Source organism: Molossus molossus, unplaced genomic scaffold, assembly GCF_014108415.1.
Source record: "Molossus molossus isolate mMolMol1 unplaced genomic scaffold, mMolMol1.p scaffold_m16_p_1, whole genome shotgun sequence".
In the NCBI taxonomy this organism is placed as follows: Eukaryota; Metazoa; Chordata; class Mammalia; order Chiroptera; family Molossidae; genus Molossus; species Molossus molossus.
In genome coordinates, this window is record NW_023425344.1 from 13,500,384 (window position 1) to 13,516,029 (window position 15,646).

Sequence of the window (15,646 nt, forward strand, 5' to 3'; positions counted from 1 at the left end):
TTTTGAAACCCCTGTAGAATATGCTGGTGTGGGCAGGGGCTGGGGAGTGGAATTACAGAATGGGAGAGCTTGGGTCAGAATGTTTTTTTAAAAAGGAAAAAGAAGTTTGACATTGCTAGAAGTAGTCATCCTTTTGAGGGTAGGGGCCTGGGTGTCCATCAGTGCCGCTGTGCATCCAGGCCTGAGGGACACCACTTCTGTCCCCGCCTCGCTGGCAGGGACGGAGTGGACACATCCCTTCCAACGGAGAGAGCGGGGGAGATGCAGATTCCAGAAGCGCAAGGCGGTCGGAAACCGCAGCCCTGAGACTCCAGCCAAAGGAGTGAGCCAGGACAGCGAGGTCAACAACTGTCCTCTTTCTCCAAGTTTGAAAACAGGGACTCTCCTCAGTGATGACCCTGTGCCTCAGGCCTCCGCAGAAGTATCTCTAGCTAAAGAGGGAAGCAGCTTTACCTTCCCCTCGGGTTGTCATTGTCCCATGACATAGGCCTTGCTAAACACAAAACGATCCACTCTATGGCCCTCTTCACGATAATCCAATCAGAAGGTGTGGCGTCTCCTGATGGGATTAGAATATGGTGGCAGTGTGCATATAAAGGCCCCCTCCCTGTGTCACAATCTCCCAACGGGCCATTGGACTGAGGACTTCAGCTTTGACACTTGATCCCTTTACTGTCATTTTAAAACATGTACAGCTTGTTAAGGCTAAAAACCATCTACTAAGCTATCTGTTGGCTGATAGATTGATTGAACTGCAGCTACCCATGGCCTGGAAGGAAAGCTAAAAGAAAGAAGAACCATGGATCTACTTCTGTTTATCAGTTAAGAACTAGTCACCTGGTCAGAAACGTGACAGATCGTGGAAAGGTTGACTCGGAGTATTCTTGACTGCATGATGCCCTGTGGAAAGTAGATGGTCAGCGTTTTCGTTTACAAATGACTGTGATCGAAGCTGAACCTTTCGCAGTTCATTAGCTTTGGGGAGAAGAGGAACACATTCCCTAACTGTTTGTCCCTGCTGCGGAACATCCAGTCTGTCTTTAACCTTGACATGTACACATGCCGTGTTATAACCCCATCAAAATGAGCTATTAAAAATAGTTTGGAAACATACTCTTTTATAACCTCTGAGGGAAGCACCATAAACATGTGGTGCACACATTTATGATGGGTGGATACGACTGAGTTAGAAGGAATTATCCCAAAGCGAGGAGTTCCCTGTCACCAGCCCTCTCCCGGCAATGGCACGTCATCCTTCCGACCCTGCTCTGCAAAGCAACCCACTCTCCTAGGCCAGGTGGACATAGACTAGAAGCCCGAACTAATGACTTCAAAGCCAAGACACATAATTCAGCGACCACCCAAGTGTGACCGTGGACCACCTGCCTGAGAATCACTTGAGTTGCATGTTAACACTTAGATTCCTGCTGAGTCAGAATCTCAGGGAGGGGACAGAAGGGGGTCGGGGGAGCCGGCTTCCAATCGGGGGCTTCTGGTGTCTTCCATATGGCCAGGTTGCGAAGAACTGTTTAAGTCCACCCACTCATGTTGTAGATGAGAAAACCACGCTCTAGAGAAGGGAAACGACCAGTCCAAGTGCACACAGAGCAAGCAGTAAAGACTTTGCCCACTAGCCTTGTGGTGGTGTGCACCTAGCTGTCTGCCTTGGGTACCTGCAAACAGGCTCCTTTGAAAGGGAAAGATGATGCCGCAAGGCAGGGCCCAGAGCGTGCTGAGGTTCTGGCCTTTGTAACCACCGAATGACCTAGAAAGTGAGAGCTCGGTCTTTCTCCGCCTTGACCTTCCAGCCAGAAGCTTCGAGTCCAGGCACAACGAGGACATGAACACCAGGGGGGAGTCAGCTGCTCTGCAAGTCTCCTTTGTCCTCCCTTCTCCCACCCCGACCTGGACAGCTGCCTTCTGTAGAATCTCATCCAGGAGCTATTTCAGGGTCTGGCTTAGGCCATGGAAAGATTCCTCAGTTTTGCCAAATGTGGGTTACTAGAGGACTGTCACTAGTGGAATGAATATACACAAAGACTGCTAATTCTGTTTTTGGAGCAATTTCTTTTGTATTTCCGATTTCTTGGAATATGATGGTTTCACTCTCAATTAGCAAGAGAAACGATGATGTGAATGAGGTGCTGCTCTGAAGGGAGCATGGTGAGTGTCTCAGGCACGACACCCACGACCGTGCTTGGGAATTTGTCAGTGGTGACCTGGACTCGTTGCCGGCTTAGAATTTGGCAGGTCCAGGGCATACTGTCACTGTGACTCCAGCTCTCACCCTCTGAATCTGAATGGACTGTGACTAGAGATGGCAGAGGTTCCTGTCATCTGCCTGACTCGAAGTCAGTGCTGTTGGGTGACACTGAGTAGACCCACAAGCTCTCTGGGCCCTGGGCCCTTCATCTTGAAGAGGCAGGGTTGGCCTGGCTGCGTGGCTCAGTCGGCTGGAGTGTTGTCCTGTACACCTAAAGGCCCTGGGTTCAGCACCCATTCAGGGTACATACCTAGGGTGCAGATTTGCTCCCTGGTCCGGGCACTTAAGGGGGGGCAAGTGATCAATGTTTCCTTCTCACATTGATCTTTCTCTCTCTCTCTCTCCCTCCTTTTCTCTCTAAAATCAATAAACATGTCCTGAGGTGAGGATTAAAAAAAAAAAAAGAGGCAGGATTGGTCAGATTACTAACCTTGCTTTGTAGAACTCTAGGCTTTCAGGGGATTGTGTCCAGGGTGGGGGGGGGGGGTTGGAGAGAGGAGGGAGCAATACCCACCCCTTCCCAATCCTTCCTTTAGGTCCAGTAGCTCTGCTTTTAGGTTGTATATATCTATGCCTCCATGTCAGATTTGGTTTGAAACAAATATTGAAAATTCAAGATTGACCGTCAGTGAACTAAGCTGTTTATCTAGTTGCACCCTAACATTTCCCAGAGCGTCTTCTAAAAAACAAAAGTGGAAAAACACACATCTCTTCTCCCTCCCCAACCCTGCCCAGAAAATCGAATCAAGGACGTCTGGGCTGAGGTCCCAAGCGTCAGTATTTCCGCAAAGATCTCATGGGATTCCAAAGGGCATCCCGGGTGAGACCCACAGAACTGATGCTCACGACATCAGTTTCTCCAATAGAAGTGTCGCACAGACTGCCACGCTGCTGGAAGAGCTAAGAGCCTCCAGGGGGAAAGGGCTGAGGAGTCCCAAAGAGCCTGACCTCTGACCCCTCCGCAGGCATGCCCGGGAAGAACAACGTGGCTGCGGCCCTGCGCCAGGCGCCCGGGCACAACGGCACCAGCTTCCACGGCTGCATCCGAAACCTCTACATCAACAGCGAGCTGCAGGACTTCCGCAAGGTGCCCATGCAGACTGGCATTCTGCCCGGCTGTGAGCCATGCCACAAGAAGGTATGTGCCCATGGCACGTGCCAGGCCAGCAGCCAGTCGGGCTTCACCTGCGAGTGTGAGGAAGGATGGATGGGGCCCCTCTGTGACCAGAGGACCAATGACCCCTGTCTTGGAAATAAGTAAGTTTGAGCACCTTGTTAGTAAACACACATAGTGCAACCCTCAAAGCAAACCCTAAGAAAAGAAGAGAGGGAGGGAGAGAGGGGAGGAGGGAGGGAGGGAAAGGAAGCCTGCCCCTTAAACTGTCTCCTTCATGTTTCTTCCACCCCCTCCCTCCATCCTTATCCTCCTGCTAATGCCTTTCCATTCCTGCACTCCTCTCCGCAGATGTGTGCACGGCACCTGCCTGCCCATCAACGCGTTCTCCTACAGCTGCAAGTGCCTGGAGGGCCATGGGGGCGTCCTCTGTGACGAAGAGGAGGACCTGTTCAGCCCCTGCCAGGCCATCAAGTGTAAGCACGGGAAATGCAGGCTGTCAGGGCTGGGGCAGCCCTACTGCGAATGCAGCAGTGGATACACTGGGGACAGCTGTGACCGAGGTAAGCAGCCACCTGGGCACCCCGACTTAGGAAAGCAAGGGCGGCCTCGTGTTTGGGGAGAGAGAGGAGTGAGGAGGAATGTCAGGCCTTGGCAAGACCTGTGGTTGCTGTTCCGCCGCTGATTTCTTTCCCAGGTCATGGAGGCAGCATGGGGGCTGGACTAACCCTCCGCTGGAGATTGTGCCACCCCAGGTGTCTGCGCACAAGCTGACTTGCTGTGAAAATACCCCTTCTGCCTCACCTAGAAGCCCACTTAGCCACACTCCTTTCTGACCTTTACCTGGTGTTCTCACCCAAATATGTTATTAATTCGCCTTCTGGCACAGAGAAGGGGGAGTAATCATTCGGCTCTGGTTTGAGGATAAAATCACCTCTGACCTTAGGCTCATGGTGCAGGTGAGGGGCTGGGAACCAGGCTGAGGAGCTGGCCCACCTTCCCCCCTCCCGAGTCCGTGCGACCCGGCGCCCTGGCCTCCAGCTGGCCGGGATTGCGAGTGTATCAGGGACGAGACCGAGGAACGTGCCCAGGGAAGCTTTTAGCATATGGCTCTTTTTGAACTAGTTCCTGCCAGGGTAATTTATGAAGTTTAGTGGAATGTTACTTGTATTAAGTAACAGATTGAATGATATTAAACCCCAGGTCTAATAAATTAAATCGCTTGCTCTCTGAAACTCCTCCCTGCGGTAAACAGAACCAGCTGTTGGGAGTGTAAAAACAGAAGATGTGTCTTTCTGCCATAAAGGGAAAAGATTTAGGAATCCAATTTTCTTGTCAGTCCAATGGCCATAGTATTTATAGTTCACATTTATAGTATTCACTCTGCTGAAAATAAAGGCCAAAATGAAGCTTCGCCCCCCCCCCCCCCCCCGCCAAAAAAAACCAGCAGTCCGTCCCCCAGTCGATAACGTGCCACATAAGCATCACACCGACAGTGGCGGTTAGGGACAGGGAGCAGGAGCGCCCCCTCCTGAATCCAGGTGCAGAGTCTGGCTCCCTCTGCGTGACTCTCAGCGGCCGCCCTTAAAGTGCCTGTGCTGTGTTCTTCCCTAGAAGTGTCGTGCCAAGGGGAGCGCATCAGAGACTATTACCAGAAGCAGCAGGGCTACGCCGCCTGCCAGACGACCAAGAAGGTGTCCCGGCTGGAGTGCCGAGGCGGGTGCGCCGGGGGGCAGTGCTGCGGCCCGGTGAGGAGCAAGCGGCGGAAATACTCCTTCGAATGCACGGACGGGTCCTCCTTTGTGGACGAGGTGGAGAAGGTGGTCAAGTGTGGCTGCGCCAGGTGCGCCTCCTAACCGCCTCCCGGCCGCTGTCTGTGGCAGGTGCCTCCTCCTTGACCATGTTGGACTCGTGAAGGCTTCATAGTGGAAATATTTGAAATATATTGTAAAATACAGAACGGACTTATTTTTATTATGAGAATAAAGACTTTTTTTTCTGCATTTGGAAAAGAAATGGAAATGGTGAACCACAGCTTCCCCGACGTGTGAAGGGGATAACCCCGAGGCATGAGGACAACGACAACGGTGGGCACCTCGGTGGCTGGGTTTGGCCCGGTGACCTGCTGAGGACAAGCAGAAGCACAGACACAAGGGAGCGGGGCCACTGCCCGCCGGTGGACTTGGCCCGCGCGGAAACCATGCGCCCTCGTCCGCGCCCCCGGGGACAAACCAAGCACATGTGTGTGAGTGAGGATGCAAGGCGGAGGAATGGAACTCAGGACTCCGGACAGAGCAGACGGATGAGAAATATTTTGTGCAAAATACAGAGTCTCCTGAAGACCTGGGTTCCATTCATGAGAGAGAATGGGAGTGCTAAAATTGTATCTCCTTTTTAAACATCGGCATGTTAGCTGAAGAAGCACACGAAAGTGTTTATCTACCGTTTTCCAGTATTAATTTTTTTGTAATATAAACGATAAAGGAGATGATAAAGAACCAATAGATTATTGATAAATTAGTAATAATATGAATTTTTGTTTCTATGAGTTCTAAGCAGCCCTATACAGTATTCAGTTTCAATGAGAAATATTTATTGTATCAAAGTACATTGTACTTAACATTTTAGGCCATCTTTTTTGCTGTTTCTCGATGCTTTAATATATATTAATTTATAATTGTCCTGATATTTTTGTACATTTTTCAAACTTAAAAATCAGGATGTGTTTGTTTGTTTGTTTGTTTGGCAATAGTACTAACATAGGGCGTTATCTTGGGATAAATATGTGTTGGTCTGTTTGTTTACTTGGACATCTGACCACTGGTGTCACTGATCTACTGGCCTCACTCAGGACACCGCAAAGCATTGTCAAGTCTATTTGTGAGACGGTCCTTGTACAGAAGGTGGCCCCTCTGCAGCCTCTCCTCACAGAACAGAAGTGGTGTGTAGCAGTCGACACTATAAAGTAGATCTTTGACAAATTAATTATTTCCTTGACGTTTTTGGCCCTTTTGGAGGGTGGGGTGGTGAGAGAAAAGGCTGTAATGACAAGAACTGTGACTTTTCCCCCCAACCAATAAAGCTCCTTTATTACCCTGATGCTCCCATGTTAACATGTTTGCTGCTAAATCACAATGTAGAATCGAGAATGATTTATAGCGGACTGTGCTCTTCCCTCCTAAAATCCCAGGGTACCCTGTAAAGACACAGATGTTTCTTTCCAAAAGCTCTTTTTATGAAGAAAATTAGATGTACATGTATAATTCGATGTGCTCTGTCTTTCTCCGGACTAATATCAGTTACACTACTGATGTTTGTAAATTAAACAGATATTTACTGCATTCACAGCTTGGTGAATTTCTTAGAAATTGCACAATATTTAGAGTTCCCTCCTGAAGAGTTCCTTAATCATAGCGATGCAGAAAGAACAAAGAGAACCTATACTTTGCGTTGTGAGAAGCTGGTGTACTGTCAGCATGGTGTCACACCTGGGGACTTGGGGATGACCACACGGAAGAGAGGGGTCGTTGGAACACATCCTGTGTTAGGGGGAATAAGTGCATATTACATTCATTCTTCCCCAAAAAGTATAAGGCAAAATCTAACTAAACCTCAAATGGTATTGTTTATTGTGTTCTTTTTCCCTCAATTAGAACCAGATGGAAAACCATGAAAGGCAAGGACTCCCTTTCTTCCCAGGTACTCTCAGGAAGGAGCACCAAGGGACTGTCCGGAGCAGGGAAACAACATTGACTGGCTGGAATATTCATACTCACCCACCATGCTAAGATTTCTTCCTTTTCCTGTAAGAAAATCCTGTGCGCGCACACACACTCTCTGTCTCTCACTGATGCAAATGTCTAATCATTCATTCACTCTTGTTTAAAATGTCTACATTTTAGTAATATAAATACTATGTAGTCCCTGTAAAACATTTTTTTTTCTTTCCCTCGGTTGCTTCTTTTTTTCTAAGAGTTGTGGATCATTCATTAAGCAGAGAAACAGTCGCGATGATGACATGTTTAGATCTGTGTTTATAGGTTTGGGTTACCCTAATAGCCACTGTGTGTTATATGCCAGGCACTGTGCCAAGGGCTTTATATGAACTACCTCATTCATCTCCCACTACAGACCTAGGAAGGGGTTGCCGCAACTCCCTGTTTTACACGGACGTAAATGCTCAACACAGAGGAGCCGAATTCCCACGTCTGTGCAGCATGTTGATCTAGACGAGAGGCGTTTCTTTTGTTTTTGTTTTTAAAGGACAAACAAGTGAAGTCTTAGTATTTTCCGGACTGGATTCTTTCTTCCTTCCTGTTCATAAAGGCACACAATAGAACCACGTTTGCCTGAGATTCGGGCTGAGTTAGCAAGTTTCTCAGGGATCATTTGCCTCATGATGGCTGTGTGTTCTCCACTGAGAAAATCCCAGAGTCAGGTAATTCCCAGCAAATGAGACAAATTAAGAGCAATTATTCATGTGATGAAAGCCTCCTTACTTTTAAAGTCTGGATCATAAAATTAGGAAGGAAACTAACTATTCTAGAGCATTTCCAACAGATTCCAATCCGTTTAAAAAACATTTTGCACATTTTAGAATCAAAGCCACAACACGGAATAATGTATATTTGTAATTTGAAAAAATAGAGTGATTAAACGTCATTAACATGTTTTATTTTATTTACTTTTTTAAAAAAATTAAATCCTCAGCCCAGGATATTTTTCCATTTATCTTCAGATCAAGAGAAAGGGAGGGAGAGAGAGCGAGAGACATCCATGTGAGAAAGACACATCGATTGGTTGCCTCCCTCACGACCCCAAAGCGGGCCTGGAATCAAACAGCAACTGAGGTATGTGCCCTTGACTGGAATCGAACCCGTGACTCTTTGGTCTGTGGGCCATGCTCTAACTGATCCGCCAAACCAACCAGGGCAACATGTTTACTTTTAAATCTCACACTGGTCAGGTATCATCAGTAATGCCGTGGGCATTAGACATATGTTCAATTTAAGATGTGTTCATTGAATAACCATCCCAGTCTTTTCAGATGTCCTGAGATTATTTCTGAGCAAAGGTAGACTAAACCTGGTTTTGGAGTTGCTCTGAGCATTTGGGATGGGTGGGGGAGGCTTGCTTGGTCAGCAGCAGTTCTTTCTGGAGAAATGATTCAAAGAATGTTGAGATGTTGAAATGTTGAAATCAATTCAGGACTTAAAGATTTTAAGTGTTATGGTGTCATCGGCCTCACAGAGTGACCATTATTGCAAAATGAATGTTTATGAAAATATATAAACTGTAAAAAGTATATGAAGCTTTATATGAAATATATAAATCTATGTAAATTACATAGCTATTTTTGCTCTTAATCATGTCTGTATTCAAACTTCATTTAAAAACACATTTTTCCCCTATGTCCTATCATGTGCAAGACATGCTTGCCACACAGCTGGAGTAGAGGTTACAGACTTTCTACAAATGACCATACTGATACTTAGTTGCAGATCACATTAAGGGCCCTGAAGGAAACTATGACATACTAGAAAACAGTGTAACAGTGGATCTATACTGAGAGGCTAGGGGATGCCTCTGTGGAGAGGTGACATTTAATCCGAGTCATGGAGGACAGAGGAGGATCTGGGATGGAGGCAGATGGAAATGTATGTGGGGCCCAGGGTGCAGGTCCCTGCAGAGGATGCAGCCTGTGTTGGCCTGAGATGGACAAACGCAGGTGGTCCCGGAAGCAAAGGCAGTAAGTGTAGCCAGTGTGAGGCATGCGTTTATTTCATGTGTGGATACAGTGGCCATAGTCTGGCTTTGTCGACTCACTTCAGATAGTCAGCATTTTTTCTTTGGAGCATCTGTTTGCAGTGAACTTTCAAAATGTCAGCAAAAAATGGATTTCTGTTTTAAGATAGCAACTCGTTAGTTGTGTTTCATGCAGTTCCCCAACTTCCGAATGAAATACCTCTGAAGACCCAGAAAATATAAATACTTACAACAGCACTCAAAATTAAGAAGAATCTATCTTGAATCTCGGGGGAATTTTCATGAACTCAAACGCTGAGGAGGCTGGATTATAATAAGTAACGGCGCGTGCTTTGAAATTCACATGCATTCCTTTCTCGGACCCCAAGGCCAGAGAGGCTCAGGCAGCCAGTCAAAAAGAAAACCATCTGTGCGAAGAGGGTGCCACTTTGCGAGATGTCAGAGAGCTGTGCCTCCAGCTGACGAGGTGACTCCTCATCTATTAGCATGCTCCCATCTCATCAATGAAACCAAACTGCAAGAAACTCTAGGGAAGAGAAATAGTGCCTCTCTGAGTCTTGAGAGATGTAGTCTGTCTAAATACACTATTACAGGATGGATTAACCCTGGAAGAACCATGGTAGCAATGCGTGCTTAGAATGATGGGGAGAGACAAGTACTTTGTCAATACAGAAAATAGAGGACAATTACATTACACTGACTCACCATTAGGCTAATAAAATGATTTGAGCAAAAGCATGCTGGTGGAATATATACAGATCATATTTGGGCGTGAAGGCTAAGAAGTTCCGAATTCATTGGTGAGCATAGGAGTCTATTAAGATTGTCTCAGTAGAACGGTTTGTCCAGACCTGTAGGATGGAATTTCAGATGATTGCAGAATTTAAAACGAATTGATTTTTTATGTATTAAGGGGGGGGGGGGGGGCAGGAATGAAGAAGAAAAAAATGCAAACGAATTTGAAGTGGCCCTAGGACTGCACTGTTCCAGTAGAAGAATTAATAATTTACGGTGACACTGGAAGACTCGGGAATCAAGTGTGACCCCTTGTTTTGAGCTTCCTGTTTGCTTCTGCTTTTCTGACACAAGACTGAAGTCTGGGTTTGGTTGCCACGCGGTGCCCACAGGAGGCTGCACCAGCTGGAGGGTCAGAGTTCCTAACCTGAGAACCCAGCTTTCCGCCCTCAACCCATCCTCCAACCAACTGTTGAATGAAAATGATACACTCCTTTAGATCACATCTTTAATATCTTTAATTAATCAACTCTCTCTGTAGAATAAAATCCAAACTCTTTAGTATGGTATTTCAAATCTTTCCCAATGTGACCTTCTCAAGCCTTTGATATTTGCTTTTATTTTTATTTGTATTCAATTTTTTTTCTTTATTGATTTTTGGACAGAGAAAGGGAGAGTGAGCGACAGATTGAAACATTGATGAGAGAGAACATCGATTGGCCGCCTCCTGCATGCCCCCCATGGGGAATTTGGCCCACAACCCAGGCATGTGTCCTGACCAGGAATCGAACCAGCAACCTCTTGGTACATGGGTCAACGCTCAACCACTGAGCCACACTGGCTGGGCACAATATGTGCTTTTAGATTGGCAAATAGTAGGAAAGAATATTTTAAGACAAACTGTGGGCTGGGGTATCTAACCCCGTAGATATAAGACTCATCCAGCCTGACCAGTGTGACTCAGTGAATCGAGTGTCCTCCCCTGGACTGAGAGGTCCCAGTTCGATTCCCTGTCTGGGCACGTGCCTGGGTTGTGGGCTCGATCCCCAGTAGGGGGTGTGCAGGAGGGAGCCGATCGATGTTTCTCTCACATTGATGTTTCTAGCTCTCCCTTCCTCTCTCTCTAAAAAAATCAGTAAGAACATATTTTATAAAAGAGAGTCATCCACATGGAAGTGGTAGTTGAAGCTAAGAAAATGGACGAGCTAGTTTAGAGACACAGTAGAATGAGCATGATCAGACTAAGACTCAGCTTGCCGAGGGGCTCCGTGTCTGGACTGGAGTGGTCCCAGGATGGACATGAAGAAAGAGCAGCTGGACAGAGTGACGAGGCCGTGGCTGGATAGCCGAGGGCGAGCAGTGGAGGCTGCAGACAGACTGCCTTTCAGCAAGTCTGAGCTGAGGAGGAGGTGGGTTCGGATGGCAGCCAGCAGGGGAGGGTCGCGGGGCTCTCATTCCGCGAGTCAGTAAGAATTAGCTAATCCCCTGCAGCACAGCCTGCAAAGGTGTGAGCAAACATTGAGGTAGGTCCTGGAAGGAACAGACGAATCTGGAAGAGCAAGACCAAACGAGGTCATCAATGACCTGGGCTAGAGGAACAACGGCAGGTACGAGGTAGGGCCCAGACACCGTGGGCTGAGGAAACAGGATGCCTGGGACGGAGAAGCCACCAGATCACCCCAAGTGAAGAGAGTAACAGATATGCAGGAATTCTTTTCCAAATGGATTTCTCTATGGCTTTTCTCTCCCTCCCACAAGGGGGGAACAGAGGACCCTTCCAAATGCTAACTGTAGCCAAATATAAAATTCAGCTGAGTGGATGGAGGCTTTGCCATCCTGCATTTGGAAGTAGCTTTGTCTTTGTGTCAATATGTGGGCGGTTGAATTTGGATCCTAAGGAAAATCAAACATTAAAAAAAGCACATACCAGTAGAGACAATTGTCTAAAAATCTCGCCATCATTAATCTCACTTTCCTTCCTTGGAGGGGCGAGAATTATTTTCAATTTGTTCGCACAGACTGGCCGAGAGATGAAGTGACTTGCCCAAGGTCACACAATTCAGATCTCCTGACTCCAGCAGTACTGATTTCACTGGAATTGACAGACAGAGTCCACGGGGCCTTAGGAGGTGACGCTGGAGAAATGCGTGTTTCTCCAGGGGAGTTACTTAGGTTTTGTAAGAAAAATGCCCATTAAGAGCACTTATTTTCCCAATGAAAACACATTAAAATCTTTTTATCTCTCATTTGGTAAAGGAAAATAAATAGCACTTTTAACTGAAGTTTTCTTCCAGGAATGGAGACTGGAGGGTGGGATGAGCTTTCCGAGGCTGCGTCAATGTTTCTTGCAGCTCCTTGTCCCGGTCAGGTGTCCTCCACGGAGGGAGTCAACGGAGAGCAACTGCATTCTGCTGCTGAGATGGTCCCAAGGACAGGATCGGACTTGCCCTGTCTAGTTACAGCAGTTGCAAAGTCACAGACTTGGCTGCATTCTAGGACTCAAGGCAGCCTTTGTAAATGAAGAAGAAAACATGGAAATAAACTGGATTGGAACTTCTGTTTGAAGGAGCAAGTCTGATAACCTCTCTACCCACAATGTCAGAGGCCCACCTGTCCCAAAAAGGGGCAGGATGCCTGTCTGTGAATTGCCTGATCTTGCAGTTACTTGATCCTACTTGGTGTCTGCTCACAGTGCTACCATTCAATTACCTCGACCACCAGTTCTTACTTTCAATTACATCTCCACATTGATTTTCTTCATTTCTATTATTCCTATGTTAGCTGCAGTTCTTCTCTTCTGATGCCTGTCAACTCCTTTTCGGAGCTGTGAAATGAGCAGGAACACATTTCTGAATGACACGCACAATGCTCTGTTTGATTAGGAATGTCTGGTGTCGTTGGGCAGAAAAAGCATGGTGGTCGTACAGTGCAGAAGATGGAATGGCATCCCTATCTCTCTGTCTCCTCATTTAACCTCGTTTTCCCTTTTTACCCCCTTCTTTTAATGCTTTCATAGTTTAGAAAATTAACACACAATTGTACCGATAAAAAAATAGTCTGAGAATGAAAAGCTGCAGTAGTACAGTTCCCTTCACAGCTGTGATGGCAACATAGCACCCTCCAAGGCCAAGTACAGTCAGCTCAGCTCAGTCAGACCTACAGCTGCTCTTTCAAGCCCTGATGCATGCACACACACGCACGCATGCACATGCACACACATACATGCATGCACACAGGCACGCACACACGCACACACATGCATGCACGCACACGCACGCACACACACACACATGCATGCATGCATACACAGGCACACACGCACACACATGCACACACCATGTGGTTTCCTAGAACACATTTCACCTATAAACTCACCAATTCCAAAGTCAGAATAAATGAAGAAAAACCCCGTTGTGTCTTACTTAACACCTGAGCTTTTGGCCCCAGTGGAAGGACCTTCCCCTGCAGAGTCTGTGGAAGGCCTAGCTCACAGACCAGATGACATACAAGCTCATGAGTGGAGGGACATGATCAGGATTCTAGAAATAGAAATCATATTTTCTCTCATGTAGAAATAAAGGTAAATATTAAGTTACTCCAGGAATTGTCTGAGATTCAAAATGTAAAAGAATAAAAGTTGCAGCTTCGGGTGGCCTGTTTTCTTTGCTTGAATCCTGTTTCTTCTAAAAGCAGGCTCTCCATACACAGAGAAGCAGTTTCAGCTACAGTCATGATACAACATGGAACCCAACCAGTGGGTCCCAGATGGGGAAAAGGTCACATCTAAAAGGGCACCCTTACCTCAGAATCTCAGGGAGCTACCGCGCCATGTTTCCTCTCCTCACCCCAGTTTGGGTCTTCCTTCTCTCACACCACAGTGCACGGCAGTGTGCATGCACCCTGCCCTCCGGTCCACTAACGTGCCCTCGTCAGTCTCCTGTAGACGTCACGCATCTGCCAGGAACCAAGGGACTTACCCTGCCAGCTGACGGGACCTCCACCACAGGAGCCTTCAACGATCAAACGGTTTGGGACTTGCCTGGAATAAGAGAAGCACCATGGCCAAGGTCACACACTCCGCAGGGCAGTCTACGTGCAGTGACGAGGGAGGCGAGGGTACAAACACCTGATCGCGCCTCCCCACGTGGGATATTCACGAAGGGTTTCCTCAGCTCTGGAGCTCCTGGGGGGGGGGGGTCAGCTCAAACCTTCAGGGAGACTGCATCACCGCATCGTCTCCCGCTGCCCAAGTCTGCTTTCCTCCCTTCCCTGCACGGGCGGTGGTCCCAAGAGCACCCCTCCTAACTGTTTACGCACCTAGGGCCAGCTTTCTGGGGAACACACCTGGAACACACTGGTCTCCAAGTCAGCTGGTGAACAGGAGGCTATGGTGCAGCAAAGAAATGCCCCTTTGGGATGGAGCAAGTGGCGAGTTTCTCACACTGGGATTAGGGGACCAGGGCGGCAGTGATGGCAGAGTGGCAGCTTCTTGGATGAGCCAGTCATCGCTGCCCAGACCCCATGTGGTCGGTGCTCTAGAAGCTAAGAGAAAGTTACGTCATAGCTCTCCTTTCCCTTGTCCATAAGTCTCACACGCATCCGTTAACAAGAGATCTTAGACTCAGGACCCAGTATCTTCCCTTTTGCTTTCTTCCTTCGAGGTCCTGCAGTCTCCTCATTCATCCTTTCAAACGTGAAAGAGATCGTGACCACCCCCTCTGCAAAACAGCTTCAGCTCCCCCCAGTTTTCCTAAGACTCGGGGTATGTACTTCTTCCAAGAGCAGGAAAAAAATTATCTGATATCTTAGCCTGGGCAACTACAGCAAAATACCACAGACTGGGTAGTTTAAACAGCAGAAATGTGTTTCTCACAGTTAGGAAAGTCCAGGATCTAGGTGCTGCTCAAGCTGGTTTCTGGTAAGAGCTCTCACTGGCTTGCAAATGGCATCTTCTCTCTGGGTTCACTCACGGCCTTTCCCCGTGCGTGCTAGGAGAGGGAGAGATTCTTCCTCCTCCTGCTCCTCCTTCCCCTGCCCCTGCCCTCCTCCTCCTGCTCCTCCTCCTCTTCCTCTTCCTCCTCTTCCTCTTCCTCTAACCCGTCTTGAAGGCCCTGCTCTCATGACATCATCTAATACCAACTACCTTCCAAAGGCTCCACCTCCAAACACCATCTCACCGGGCATTGGGCTTTCACCACGTGAACTTGGACAGAACACAAACATTCAATCCAAACATCTGTTACCAATACAGAGACAGGAACCACCTTCTGTCTGGCGGCTGCAGCCACAGCAGCGTGTGCTGGGCGGAGGCAGGGCAGGAACCGAGGAAGCACAGGAGAGGGGCTGTGTGTTTCTCTCTGATCAGCCAGATCATCCCCAAGGGGTGGTGTTTTCGTCATCGGCTGTTGTATGGCGAATCGCCCCTGAATTTAGAAGCTTAAAGAATTAATCATCTTTTTTATCTCTCACAGTTTCTACTGGACAGGATTTGGGGGACGACGAGACCATTAAGCCAATAGGCTGCGGCTGCCTGAGGGCCTGAGGCCCCGTTTTTCTCCCCACGGGCCTGTCCGAGAGCTGCTGGGCTGTCGTCCTTGCGTGGGGCTGGCTTTCCTGGGGGAAGCAATCCAAGGTCACAGGGGAAGCTGCCTTTGAACACCTAGCTGTGAAGGTCACACACTGCCGCTCCTCTAGTATTCAGAACAGGTCCAGCTCTGATGCAGCCTACGAGGAGACTGCCCAAGGGCACGAATACCAGCGGTGATGGT

The 15,646-nt window shown here is 47.9% G+C and overlaps 1 protein-coding gene across 4 annotated transcripts in view; it reads left to right on the forward strand.

Annotated features, from left to right (window-relative positions):
- The window catches only part of SLIT2 (slit guidance ligand 2), a 354,005-nt gene extending 347,969 nt beyond the window's left edge, over positions 1-6,036 (forward strand). For 2 of the 4 annotated variants that reach the window (XM_036273426.1, XM_036273434.1), the window contains 3 exons: positions 3,229-3,520; positions 3,729-3,940; positions 4,992-6,036. In XM_036273426.1, the coding sequence (XP_036129319.1) occupies positions 3,229-3,520; positions 3,729-3,940; positions 4,992-5,233 (746 nt within the window). In that variant the 3' untranslated portion in view covers positions 5,234-6,036. The remainder of the gene's footprint in view (positions 1-3,228; positions 3,521-3,728; positions 3,941-4,991) is intronic. The other 2 variants (XM_036273409.1, XM_036273418.1) reach the window with 1 other exon arrangement.
- Positions 6,037-15,646: the final 9,610 nt, after the last annotated feature.